The sequence below is a fragment of the Nyctibius grandis genome, chromosome Z (assembly GCF_013368605.1).
Source record: "Nyctibius grandis isolate bNycGra1 chromosome Z, bNycGra1.pri, whole genome shotgun sequence".
In the NCBI taxonomy this organism is placed as follows: Eukaryota; Metazoa; Chordata; class Aves; order Nyctibiiformes; family Nyctibiidae; genus Nyctibius; species Nyctibius grandis.
The window spans coordinates 98,739,746-98,753,230 of NC_090695.1; the positions used below are offsets into that span (position 1 = coordinate 98,739,746).

A 13,485-nucleotide genomic window follows, 5' to 3' on the forward strand; every position below is an offset into this window, starting at 1 on the left:
ATTTCTTGTGCTTCGGGCAGTTCTGCAGCTGCTGCTTTGTGCTTTAAAACCCGCCCTGGCTCCAAGCTGTACAGCAGGAGAAACAGCAGCTGCCCCGGGTGATTTTTTAACAGCACCCGGAGCAGCATCGCTTGCCCTGCTCCAGTGTGCAGCCGGCGCCATGCCTTGAGCAGAGCTACGCCAAGGAGCTGCTCCAGCCCCAGCGCCACCCGCCTGAGCCCCACTCGTGCCTCCCCCGAGGCTGCAGATCCCAGGAGCAGCTCACGGGGACACACGGGAACAAGCGATACCGCATTTTCCCTGCCTGAAACCCCGGCGCTGGCCCGCGGTGCGGGCACGGAGGGTGCCGGGGCCCGGGCCGCACCGCCCAGGCCCCGCTCAGGCCGCCCACCGCCGGGCTCCCACAGCGCCGTTCACCGCCCCTCAGGCCGCCGCGATCCGGTTCCCTCCGGTACGATCCGGTTCCTGCCGGCCCCTGAGGAGAGAAGGCAGAGCGGTGAGAGCGGCTCGCACCGCCCGGCCCGGCCCCGCCGCGGCTCCCTCGGGCCTCAGCCGTGGATCGTCAGCAGGGGCCGCGGCCGCCCGCCGCCCTCAGACGAGGTGTCAGAAAGGTCGATAGCGATCGTCACCGGCCCGCCCCCATTAACGGGCCCCCCCGTAACCGGTCACCGCGTTACCCGCCCTCTGCTCACCTCCCCGCCGGAAAGACCAGGCCCTCGCCCCCGCCGCAGGCTTTATACCCCCATCCTTGTCGCCATTGGTCAGGCTGCCTGCCGACACGGCCAATGGCGAGCGGCTGGCGTGATCTCCCTCCCACCTCTCCCGGCGCTGATTGGTCCCCGCTCTTCCTCCGTCCAATGGCGCCGCGCGGCGCAGCGTGGCCCGAGGCCGTGGTCTGCCGCCGCCTGATTGGCCCCTAGAGGAGACCGAGCCAAGCCAGTAGCAACAGCGGTTGTATCATAGAGTGACCGGGGAAGCGCCAATCAGCGCTCAGCCGCGAGGGCTGCTGGGAGCTGTAGTCCCGACGTGGCGGGGGCGCGGCGAGGGGCGGGCAGGCGGCGGGCGGCCGGACTACAAGTCCCGGGGAGCGCGGGGCGTCCGGCCCAGGCGGCAGTGGAGCCGCGGGGCGAGCGGGGAGCAGGCCCGGGGCCGCGATGTGCCGGGGCCGGGCACCGGCGCTCCGGCCGCCGCTGTCAGGTACGAGCGGGGCTGGGCTGAGGGGAGGCCCCGGCTGCGGGGAGCCGGGCCCGGGGCCGCGGGAGCTCTGCGCGGGGAAGGGCTGTGGGGCGGTGAGGGCCGGGAGCGCTGGGCTCCCCGCGGAGGGGCTGCGTGGCGGCCCGGGCGGGCGGCCCCGCGCTGGGGAGGTGCCTGCGGCAGCTCCCCCGGGCGCTGCGGGGCTGCTCGGGGCAGCGCCGGGCCTGCCGCTCGCCTGCCGCCGCGTTCTCATCCCCGGGCGGTTTGTTTATCGGTGTGTAAACCCTGTGTAGGCGCCAGGGAGGTTTTTCAGGTGCACGGAGGAGCTCGTGTGTGGCCTCCCGTGTTGTTCGGTGCTCAGTGGATCCTGTCCGTGTCTTGCGTTCTTCGCCCCCGCTGCCCCCCTTTGCTGTTTGACGGTATCTCATCGCGGGCCGTGCTTAGTTTTGTCTTTTTGTGCTCCATTACTTGTCCGACTTGGGGCACGTGTTGCTGGTGGTTCTCTCTTGATCCCCCAGTAACCTCATGGCCTTGTGCTTTGGTTTCACAACGCAGGACATTTGGTGGTAGATCTCCGTGACTGCCCCAAGACGATTGCACATCCCGGAGCGGGCAGTGACATTGCGCTGTCGTCTTCCCATTTCAAACGTGCTGTTTACTTCTGCCTTATTCTGCTGCCAGCTCGCAGCTGCTGTTCCTCTGACAGACTTGCTGTCGCTTTTCTCCTGTTTGATCTTTAATTTTGCCTCCCTGGGCATTTTCACCCCAGTGATGTTTTCTTTTCAGCCCGCACTAAGCAGTTAGTGTTCCTGTTACAGAGCTGTTGTATTTTGGCCTTGAGCGTTTGTCAGTGACTCTTCCTTCCAGCCACAGTGACATTTGTTGGGTTCGCAGGGAGAGGGCTGTGTGAGTAGAAGTCCCCCGCTGTCAGCACCTGTCTTTCAGGTGAGCCCTGCTCCCTGGCCCAGGAAAGCTCTCCCTTTTCGTGGCAAGTCCCTGGATTGTCTCTACAAGCAAAGACTGTGTTGCTCTTTGTTATGCTGCTTGATATTCCATATTATGAATAGTTTGGGAGCTATCTAAAGAGGGTGAGAAACTCAAACTCCTTTTAAAGTGAGCGATGGACCATCCTATCCCTGCAGATTTCTCTGATGAGAGGAATAAATCTGTGTGTGCTGAGAGAGAGGTGGTTTTTTTTCTGCACTAGACTAAACCTCTTCAGGCTCAGAGCAGCCAGGGCAAAGCTGCGAGGCAGCGCCGAGATTGGCTGAGCTGTGGGATTTTCCAGCTGAATTTACATATCGCCCACTGCTCCGCATGCCTTTCTGTTTACATCACTGAAGAGCGATACACACATACACGCAGATAGCGGAAGAGACGTTCAGACCCAGGAAAAGCCTGCCCACGGCTTAGGAACTTGGTCATGGTGGCATCTTGCCGGGCTTCGCCGCTCCGTGCCAGCTCGGACGGTTGATGGTGAGTTTCCTCCAAGGTGAGGTGTGTGTGCTGGGTGTCAGGGCTGGGTCAGCAGCGTTCCCCGGGGGCTGCTGTGCTTTAGCAGTCGCAGGGAGGAACTGTTTTCATACCCATGTCGAGATCTCAGTGAAGAAGCAAGGAGGTATCTGAAATCCAGCACCAGTTCAGAGGTGGGTACCTGTCGCCTGTCCAACGAGCCGGAGCTGTGTGATGCTGATTTTGTGATCCTTCAGAGTGACCTTTGCAGGGGCGTGTGACGCTTGACTGTGCAGCCACCCAGCAAGGGTTTGCTGAGGTTACTTCTCGTGGTTTTCAAAATGGGAAATCCTCAACATTCTTTAGGTGAAGTTGTGAGCAAAGCAGCCAAGTTTGTGAGGAGAGGCAGCACCTCGCACTGCGTCCTCACGGCGTGGCTACAGTGCAGCTGCTGGTGGTACACTGGGGGAGTGACTTAAACCCAGCTCTCCTGGCGTGGTGTTAGCTGGTTGTGGGGCACTGAATGGTGCTTCTGTCTGAACGTTGTCAGTACGTTTGCCGTGGTGGAAGTGTCCACATCCACCGATTTCTTTTGGAATCGAGGATTTGGTGTTTGTATATCAAAGGGCAGGACATCACTAGTTTGATGGTATCTTGCCCCGCTCACATGCTACCTGGAAAGCACTACGATTTTCTCCCTTTCTCAGTCGCTGGTGGACACTCCCTAGCAGTGAGCAGAGCTGTCTTACGTTGTGCTCTCCTGCGTGTTCTCGGTGGCAAAGTCCAAGGAAACTGTACAAAGAAAGAGCAGGTGACTGAAATTTACTGGATTTTTTTTTTTGTGAAGGAGCTGATGCATTTCAGATGGATCTTTAAAGTGGCCTAATTGCACCCAGAGGGCAAGCAAGAGCGTGTCATGAAGTTTCAAAGCTTTGGAGGGTGTTGGGGGGAGCAGGGGGTGGAAGTGATACTTTGTGCGTTTTGAGTAATGATTATGGGCTCAGGTTTCTTAAGACTTTAATCTGGAAGAATCCCATAATGTGATAGCAGTGGTTAAACCCTTGCAGAGAAGCAGTTTGAAAAGCCCTCGATGACTGCACAGCAATCGAGGAATGAAATAGAGAAGAAACTTTGATCACCTTGAGTCTAGCAGGGCGGCTCCAGGAAAGGAGAACGCAGCAGGGGAGAGAAGCGTTCCTCGGGGGATACAGGCTGGGGTTAAAAACTGTCCCCCTGAGTGCATGCATTGGTGTTGGACTCCTTTCCCAGGCCAGCTGGGAGATGGCTTTTGAACTTTGGTAAGTTGCCAGCCAAGGAGTGTCTCTTTCCTGAGTTGCAGCCACAGGTCAGAGCTGGGCATTGCCTAGGACGGCGTTCATTATTTCTCCCTAGTCGCATTGCTTGAGATTTATCTCCATAAAAGCTCATCTCCAACCTTTTTGTCTCCTCAGCTTTGTGAGGTTGTTTTTTGAGTTCCTCACCATCAACATGGTATTTCACTACTCAAAAGAATGTAGTGTCATCTGCAAACTTGGTGATTTCACAGCTCGCTCTTTACTCAAGGTCTTCACCTATGACCTTGAAAAAGCATACTCAGCAGGTAGATGCTGGGTAGTTCTTGGGGGAACCCTTGCATAGTCTCCTCTAACCTGAGGAGTGACCATTGAGCTCCACCCTCTGCTTCCTGTCCTGTCTCCGCCCTGAGATGTCTATCTCCATGATCTGCTGTAGCTCACGCACATTCTTATGGCCTGTGTCTTACAAGTCAGACTAGATGCTGATAGTCCTCCTCACCGTGTTCTTTAAGCCCTGTTAGTGCATTTCACAAGCACTTATGAAACGAGTGCTATTTCCACCCGAGACTGACCAAGAAAGCCAGCGTGACTGTCCCGTGGTTGTCTCTGTAGAAGAGTTGGCATTTGAGCTGATGAATCTTGTCTCATTTGTGCTTTGGTCTGAGATGTTCCCTTGCAGGTTGCTGTGGACCACTGAGAGTCAGTTCACAGACAGAAAGTGTGGGCAACACCTTGGCACTGCGGAAGGACAAGGTGGAAAGAGCCTGCCCAAACTGGGCTGGATTGACTGGCCTGTCACCTCCCCCAGAAGAGCCCTGGCTATGTGAGAGCTTGTGATGCAGCCGAGGAAGGGGGTGTAGTCCACAAACATACCCCTGCTGTCGGCACCTGCTTGCCTTGCCTTTCCCTTGTCACAGAATCACAGAATCAATGAGGTTGGAAGAGCCCTCTGGGCTCATTGAGTCCAACCATTGCCCTGACACCACCATGGCAACTAGAGCAGGGCACTAAGTGCCATGGCCAGGCTTTTCTTAAACCCCTCCAGAGATGGTGACTCCACCACCTCCCTGGGCAGCCCCTTCCAATGGCTAATGACCCTTGCTGAGAAGAAATGCTTCCTCATGTCCAACCTGAACCTGCCCTGGTGAAGCTTGAGGCTGTGTCCTCTTGTCCTATCGCTGGTTGCCTGGGAGAAGAGGCCGACTCCCACCCCGCTACAACCTCCCTTCAGGTAGTTGTAGACTGTTGTTGTCCTGTTGAGCTGGGCTGATGGAGCAGCACGGTGTGTTTTAGCTGTTGTAAGAGTATTTCCCCAGTGATATGGCAATGCTCTCAAGGACGTGTAACCCTTCCTGTTCTGGCTGTGGTGTTGTAAGAGGAACAGAAGCGTGTGTCTTACGCCATAAATACCCAGGCTGTGAAATAAGGAAATTCACGTCACCCACAGCCTGTTCCCAGCCGGAGCAGGATGACCCCACACCGGCCTTTCTCACGAGGCCGGCTGCATGTGGTGTTTGTGAAGGATGGGATACTCTGCCATCCCTTCTCATGCCACATCCCCCCTCAAAGCCTTGGCCTTGATCTTGAGGTTGTAAGGATCTTCTGCTGAGTGTTGGGAATAGCCAGAGGTGTGTGTGCTCTGGGGGCTGAGAGGAGGGGAGACCCTTGAGGTACCCGTGCCAGTCCCACCAGACCCCTCTTGTGGAAGCTCTTCAGCACAGGCCAGAGGATCAGCTGGGGGTCCCGGGGGTGAGTCCCCTCCCTGCTTTGAGGGGCAGCGAGGGGCTGGCAGCAGTGTGGAACAGCGGGCAGAAAACAGCTCTGTTGCTGCTCCTGCTGGCTCTGCAGTGAGGAGACAGCACTGCTTTTCCCCAGCCGTCTCTGCAGCTGCTGGTGGCAGGGCTTTTCCTTACCTGCAGCACTACAGTCGGCATTTTAAGGCTTTTCTTCTCGCTGAGTCTCAAAAGCCTGAGTTGTTCCCTGTGGTGTGCAAATGCTGTAACGTAGCCCGTCCCCTCCCTCGCATCTGGTTACTATCAGCCATGTGATTTAGTGAATAGTGGGTCCCCACAGCTTCCTTTTTCTAGGGTAGATTTTTTCTCCTCTTTTTTTTTTACTGTCAAAAACACTGAAGTTGCATGTTAAAAAAAAAAATAAGAATTAACTCAGGGTGAGGAGAGTCTGGTTCACAGGCTGGGTTCCCAAGCTGATCCCCAGATGTGTGGGGCCACGCACGCCCCTCCGGTGCCGAGGGCAGCCCTGTGCTCTTGTGCTACCCGGACACACAAGTTCTTTCAACAGTTCTTGTCTTCTCAGAGCAAACAGAGCCTGTCCTGGAGATGTCAGGGTCCCTCTGCATCCCATACCTGACCCTGTAGAGTCCTGGGCTGGAAAACTGGGAGAATGTTTCCAGCCTGAGGGCTTCTGACCGGCTGCTCTGCGGAGCTGCTGAAGAGGCTCAGGGGATTTCTGGAGCCCCTTTGTGTTTGGTCATCTGAGAATGACTTAGCAGCCCAAAGGATTTTGTAATTTCTGGTAAATCTTAGTTTTCCTTCTAAGCGTACGTGGTTTGTAACACAAAATATTTGATGCTTTCACTGTGTCGTAGTCTGTGTCTCCTCAGGACGTGGTTCTGCTCAGACCCTGCAGGCTGAGGAGCTCTGCCTGCAGGCAGGGCAGGGCCACCAGCCACCCCAGAGGGACACCAGCCACCCCACACCAGAGCTTGTCCTCTGTGCACGGGAGTTTAGCTGGCAGGGATCAGATGCCGAGCCAAGGTTCAGAGATTGGTGGGGATTTTTGCAAGTGCTGTAGGAAGCTGGTATTGATGTCGACACCACCAGCTCTTTTCTGCCTCCTTTTAACTTCTTTGATATCAGTTGGGAAAGGCCTTTCGCAGCATCTCTCAGAAGGCTGCGTGAGATGTGAAGGAGGGGTCAGTGCTCCACAGAGGTGTCTGCTCTGTTGAAATGCTTCCTATATGGAAGGCATTTTGCATCCGTTTCAGCGGGGCTTTGGGACAGGGTGAAACTGGAGATGTTTGCCATAAAAACCCAGCAGGAATCTTTGATACGCCACGTTCACGTAACGCTGTCATGACGGGTGAGGTGGGAACATACCCCTGCTCTTCCCTGGGGAGTAGTGCAGGATAGAGGGTGTTTGGGTAGATGCTGCTGAGGTTCTCTGAAGAAGGAATCATGAATTTAGTAGTCTGAAGAGTGAGTCCCTCTATTTCCACCCTAACGTGGGAGGAGGAGAGTGCTGAATCCCTCCTCCAGAGGAAAGGTTGGTGAGCTTAGCTGTATTGTTAGACATAGGGACCCGATACAGGAGGGGAACTTTAGGGATACACGCGTGTTATTAGACATGAGCTAGTGCAGCCTTGAGACATGAAATGACAGGAAATGTGGCAGTTTGTGCCATCGCTCATGGAAGTACTTGCTGTACATTATTTATGAGCGCTGCGTCATCTGGAGGCCCCAGCTAAGGTGGAGACCCTTTTGTGCTCGATGCTGCACAAATATCCAGACAAAGATTCTTTCATCTTCGAGCTTTATAGTCCAGAGACGCTGTGCAGAAGAGGTAAACTAAAGAGAGTTGTGCAGGGAGGAAGCAGAGGGCCCCAGTGGCTTGCCCACGGTTGTGAGGAGCTTGTCAGGGCAATGGTTGGACCCGATGATCCCAGAGGTCTCTTCCAACCTGGTTGATTCTGTGATTCTGAGCTGAGTGGGGTCCAGATCTCGTGGGGCCATGGCCATTCCGTTGCCCAAAAGCTTTGTCTTACCTCTTCCCCACCGCCCACCCTCCCTGTGCCTTCTGCTGTCTGTGCTCTGAGGAGCCTCTGAAAGGATCCTGATGGCCAAAGCCAAACTTCTCACTTGCTGGAACCCAGCTTTAAACTCGGCTGGTGTCCACGATGCAGCAGCACGACGCTACTTCGTTCCTGCTGTTCTTGAGACAACTCCAGCAACTCTGCTCAGCATCTCCTGAGGGATCTGGCATTTGCAAACGGCCAGGGCAGCGCTTTCAAATGTGTGGAAAACATTATCCAGATCCCTCTTTTTCAGATGCTCTTGGGTTTGGTTTTGAGGTTTTTGTTTGTTTAGTTTTTGGCTGGGGTTTTGGTTGGTTTTTGCTTTAGACTATAACTTTTTTCCAGAGTTTAGACCCGAGCAGTGATTCCCTGGGCTCTGCTGCTGCTGTAACCTGGCTGCCTGACAGTTGTCCGATAACTGCAGCGAGCAGGACAAAGTGCTGCGTCAGGCGTGGCCGAGCTGTTGGCCGTTAGCAGAGCGTTGGCTGAGGACATCTGAGCGTCCCCTTTGCAGTGCTTAAACTGTGAGTGCAGGAGTACCTGGTGCTGGGAGGTGGGTAAGCTCTTGGGCTGGGACTAAGGAGGTCCTGGGCAAGTCCCAGGTCACAGCTACGTTGTGTGGTTGTGTCTTTCTGTGAGCCTCAGTTTCCCTGGCTGTAAAGCAGAGGAATCACGGTGGTGTCCTTTGTAAAGAGCTTGGAGATTTAGGACTTGTCACCCTCAGATAAGAGAAAACCAATTGCTGGAACCACCCAAGACACTTCACCTCCTCAAAGGCTGGACATGTGAGCAGTGGGAGTGCGAGAGCCTGGCCAGAGCGGTGCTGTCCTGGCCAGGGCCAGAAGCAGGATGTCCAAAAGGGACCAGGAGCTCTGCGTTGGCTGATTGCAAGCATCTGCAGGGTGTTTCTTCCAAGGCACCCTTCATTGGTGGTTGGCTCTTCTCCTGCAGGAAAGGATTTTGGTTGTGTCTTAGTGAACCAGTTTTGGCCTGTCTGTCCTCACTGCAGATGTCTGGTCTGTGTGTTTAGCCCTTGGACTCTGCTCCTGGCAGTGAGAGCATCAAGACTTAACTATACCTTGGACAGAAAGGGTCTCCTCATCAGGATCCTTCCTGAGCAGCTCATTCCTGGAGCGCAGGGTCCCTGTCCCCGTGGGCAGGCTGGGACAGCCTGCGGGTGCAGGCAGTGCCTGTTAGCTGTGAGGATGGAGGGGCAGCTTGGAGGAGAGCTCAGTGCCCTGCTGAACCCTTGTCTTCTCTGATGGAAACTTCTGCTCAAGCCAGAAGCACCTCCGTACGATGGCAGAGAGGAGGTGCAGCTCCTTCCTATGGGCACCCTGGCTCTGAAGGAGACTCTTTGAGAGGATCTGGTCAGATTCGCTGGGACAACAGCATAATTTCATGCCCTGAAGCCAGCATCAGGTTTCAACAGAGGTTAAAGAAAGCAAACTCCATGTGTTTCTGCAGATTATTCTTGTGTAATACTTGACTTTGCAAACTTGAACCTAGTAAAAAAACTGTGTAAACAATGGAGAAAGAGAAATGAGCCCCTCTGCTGACTTCTGGGGAGAGGGTTTCTCTTTCTGCGTGATGATCAAGACTTTGTCAGTTGTTTCTGAGCACAAACTGGGAGTGAGATCCAGAATCACAAACATGTTACTTGAAGTAAGGTTTCTTTCATGGTTTCCTTAACCTCGTCGCCCAGACTGTGCTGGAAAGAACTCCTTTAATGAAAATATAACTAGGCCAGCTCAGCTTGAGCCTCACAGTTAATGGGATAAGGGTTTTACTGGGATAGCTTTACATCCAGAGACCTTTCCTGCCCTCCGTGCACTCACAGTTCCCTGGCACGGTGAAAGATCAGGCTCGTGTCTGTGGTCCCAGCCCAAGTCCCTCTGCCTGCCATGGGACATCCGTGCTCGCCGTTGCTGTGTCTTGGGGAGGGGGCCCCCTCTTAGGACCCTGCTTACTAACCACCAGTTGTATGCTTGTAAAAGCAGCTAATGATTATGGGTACTCCAGTATTTGGGCGCTTAAGGCATTATTTGAAAAGATAATCGTATTTTTAGAAAATGCTGAGCACTCATTCAGGAATGATTTGAAGGAACCTGACTCTGACCTTGTCACTTGCTTCTGAAAATCCAGGTTTACGTGAGCTTAGGTGAATATTTGGACTTAATGCTACAGGAGTTTGTTCTCTGAGCCCAGGAAAATATGTACAACGAACCTAACTCTCTTTCTGTCTGTCTTTTTCCCCAGAGCAAACTTCCCATGACTAACAAATGCTGGCCTAGATTATGAGCTCAAACAAGAACGCTCGCTACAATCGTTTCTCCAGTGGCACAACAAACATCACTACTTCCGAAAACACTAACGGGGTAAGGCTCGGGGTTGGTGGCAGAGCACAGGGGCCTGGGCTGCTGCTTATGTTCTCATCCTTTCTTTTGAGAAAATGGAGGTGGCTTTTGAAAATGTGGTAGTTTCTTGCCTCTTAGAAATCACAATATCCACAGATAAAAGCTGGGAATGTATATACGTACATTTTTTCACCAGCTCAGGGAAAAGGTAGCAAGCCTTTGGGCTGTGCTGCAGTGGTACACACTGACCTCTGTGTTGTCAATGTTTCAGACAAGAATGGAAACAACTTTTGGGCCAGCCTACTCTGCTGTGACGACGATCACAAAGGGTGAGTCTATTTCATGCACAGAGCTTCTCCCCAAAGCGCTGCGTGTGTTTCCTACCAGTTCTGTTGTGGTTGTTTTACGGATCATAAAGCTGTTGGGAGAATCAGTGTGTTTACAGGTGCTGAGGTGCTGTTTTTAGTCTTACGCAGCCCCGGTGTTATTTAATCATGGCATCTGATCACCAGGCGTGATGCAAATGAGCGTGCACGGAAATTGTCTCCCATTAGGCAGGTTTAACAGTACCACTGGGAAGCCCTTGCTGAAATTAGGGTAGTACAGCAGGGTTTGATACAGAGCTCAGTCTCAAATCTTATTTATCTCTGTGACCTCTCACGCAGTCATTGCCAGCGCTGAGAATTCCCATCTTCTCTCTGCCTGACCGTGAGTCACTCTGGATGCTTTGGTAAAACCCCCATGGCCATTTCTGACTCAGACAGGAGGGGGTGCAAGTGTACCTGCTCTTTGAAAATTCTTGTGCTTTGTTCCTCAGAGCGCAGCAGGTGAGGAGTCTGAGCCCTGGCACGTGGTGTGAGCGTAGGAAGAGGGCTGCTTTCAGTTTGGAATAAAAATATCCTTAATTTAGTAAAGATAAGCTGTGGCACTTGACACTGATTTAGATAAGGAAATGAACATCTGCATGGGGGAAATGTTTGGATTACATTTGTCCAGGACTCTGGACTCTAGATGGTTTTGGACTCCTGAATATTTACATTCAAAATTTTCTATAAGTCAGTAGTATGATCTTTATACAAATAACTCCAATTTAGTTTAGCACGCTTCCCTTGTGCTACAGGAATATCCAGACCTCCCTTGGTTGAAGCAATTTTTCTTGGTGACTGAAATATGTGGGAGTATAAGGTTTCCTTTTAATAGTATTTTTAACCTATGGACCTGGTAGAATATTATCTGTGCTCTTCTTTGGGCAAGCTGCCTTCAAAGGGCTGTACATGTTTCAGCAAGCTATCAGAGATCAGGATTGCTCTGCCTGCACTGGTACATCCAGGTCAAGAACTGGAGCTGGGGAATCCCTAGTCTTTTCCTTTTTCAAGTAACAGTTACAGAGACCGACCCGTAGCTCAGAAATGTTACTGAGGAGCCTAAATGCTTGATTTTCTTTTTTTTCTTTAAAGCTGACGGGACCAATACGTTTAAACAGCATCGCCGGACCCCATCCTCCTCCAGCACACTCACCTACTCCCCACGAGATGAGGACGATGGCATGGTAGGTGTTGCCAGGAGCCCCGCTGCTGACTGGCTTAGCTGATTATATGTCAAATGAGAGACGTCTGGTGCTCCTCTGGACTTCTCTGCGCCCCTCATCACTCCCATGCACTGCGTTATGTTGGAGGCAGATGTCTGCACCAGAGGCGGGAGCAGCCTCAGCATTTCCTGGTTGCTCCTGGAGCTGGTGCAGTGGGGAAGCAGAGGCTGCTTCTGACCTGGGGCATTAGGCTGGCACTGCTCGTGCTCATTTTCAAAATGATACGTGGTTACAAAGCCCAGGAGCTACAAATCCCACAGGCCTACTTGTGAGCGTGTACCTGCCTCCTGATGAGCTCAGGAGAAAACAGAGCTACTGTCAGTGCTGTCTGGGGCTGTGGCTGAGGCCAGGCAGTTGCCACAAGGCCATGTTGGATGGACCATCCAGCAGCAGAGCTGGCCCTGCAGTGATGACCAGAAAATCCATTCCTCTTTCCACCTCCAGATGGGGCTTCTGACCGCAGGGAGCACATTTGAAACCTGCAGAGTGGGATGTCACACACCACAGACCGTGCTCTGCTCCTGGGGATTACATCATCAGGGTCTTCTCACACAAACCATTCCCATGTCTCGCAATATCTTTGCAGAAAAGCACTTCCCAATTTCGTACCCAGCTTTCTCATTCGTCACACCCAATTCTGAGTAACTCCTTTTTGGGGAATTCAGTGATCCAACAGGCCTCAGGGTGACCTGCTTAAAGAGAAATTAAGTCAGCTAAATCAATCAAATCAAGAACGACAGCAGCAAAGCAAACCTCCATGAATGGACAGATAGCTCTGAGGCCTTGGTCTTCTCCTAGCCCCAGTGCTCCAGCCACATCTCATAACCACAAGCTCCTAGTTAGATTCAAACACGTGAGTGGTAGACTCTTCAAATTAGTCGTTGTAGCCTTTGTCAGGTTCTGAGACCCAGCTTCCAAGCCAGGGATGAATGGATCACTGCTGCTGCTGAAATCAGGCACTGGCAGAGACTGGGGTCAGCTAAAACACTTCTCAAAATAAATTTGACACCAGATTGCAAAGAGCTTTATTGTCAGCATCCTATAAAGTTCCTTCTGTTGCTCAGAGATCTTGCTGTGTTTTGTGTGAGCGTGTGTTTGTTTTTTCAAAAAGTCCTTTGAACATTTTTGCCTGGTGTCCTTGGCAAATGCAACTCCCCATCACATCCCTGACCCCGTGGCACGGGACCGCTGTTCCAGGAAGCCCTTGGCTGTCAGCGCTGGTCCCGTGGGCTCAGGGCTGTGCTCGCTGCGCCCTGTTCACGAGCTGTGCAGTTCTCACAGAGCACACGTGAGGATTTTTCCAGAGGAGCCAGGGGGTACTGGGGACATTACATTTAGCCCTGTCTGATGAAGCAGCTCCCTGACTCCTTTGAAAACTACAGTGTGGCCAACTGAGGTGTGCAGCCAAGAGCAGCAGAGATCTCTCCTAGGACGTAGCCTCAGTCCTCTTGGACAGTCTCAGCCCACCTTCCCTGGAGTGCTAGATATTGTTAAGAGAAATAGCAAGAGGATTAGTGAGTGGTTCAGGGAGCAGCCTGCAGCCCTAGGTGCTAACACACCAGAAGCACCACAGCCCTGCTCTGCATGCAGCTCCAGACAGACTCTCACTAACCCTTTCAGGAAGCTTCCTTTGCTTTGTCAAGAAATAATCTGGGATTTCCCTTCCTTGTTGCTAAGTTTTCCCATCTCCAGAAGCTGCCAAGGGCTTGTCAGCCATCAGAGACAGCTGGAGATGAGTCAGGGCCCTCCTCTGACCTCCACCACCCCTTTTTCTTTCTGTTTAAA

At 53.0% G+C, this 13,485-nt stretch overlaps 1 protein-coding gene across 1 annotated transcript in view; it reads left to right on the forward strand.

Moving 5' to 3' along the window:
• The first annotated feature begins 1,104 nt into the window (after positions 1–1,104).
• Positions 1,105–13,485, forward strand: part of TRAF7 (TNF receptor associated factor 7) — a 30,281-nt gene continuing 17,900 nt past the window's right edge. Inside the window, exons 1-4 of the mRNA XM_068423311.1 lie at positions 1,105–1,197; positions 10,015–10,133; positions 10,384–10,441; positions 11,570–11,661. Coding sequence (XP_068279412.1) covers positions 10,053–10,133; positions 10,384–10,441; positions 11,570–11,661 — 231 coding nt within the window. The 5' untranslated portion in view covers positions 1,105–1,197; positions 10,015–10,052. The remainder of the gene's footprint in view (positions 1,198–10,014; positions 10,134–10,383; positions 10,442–11,569; positions 11,662–13,485) is intronic.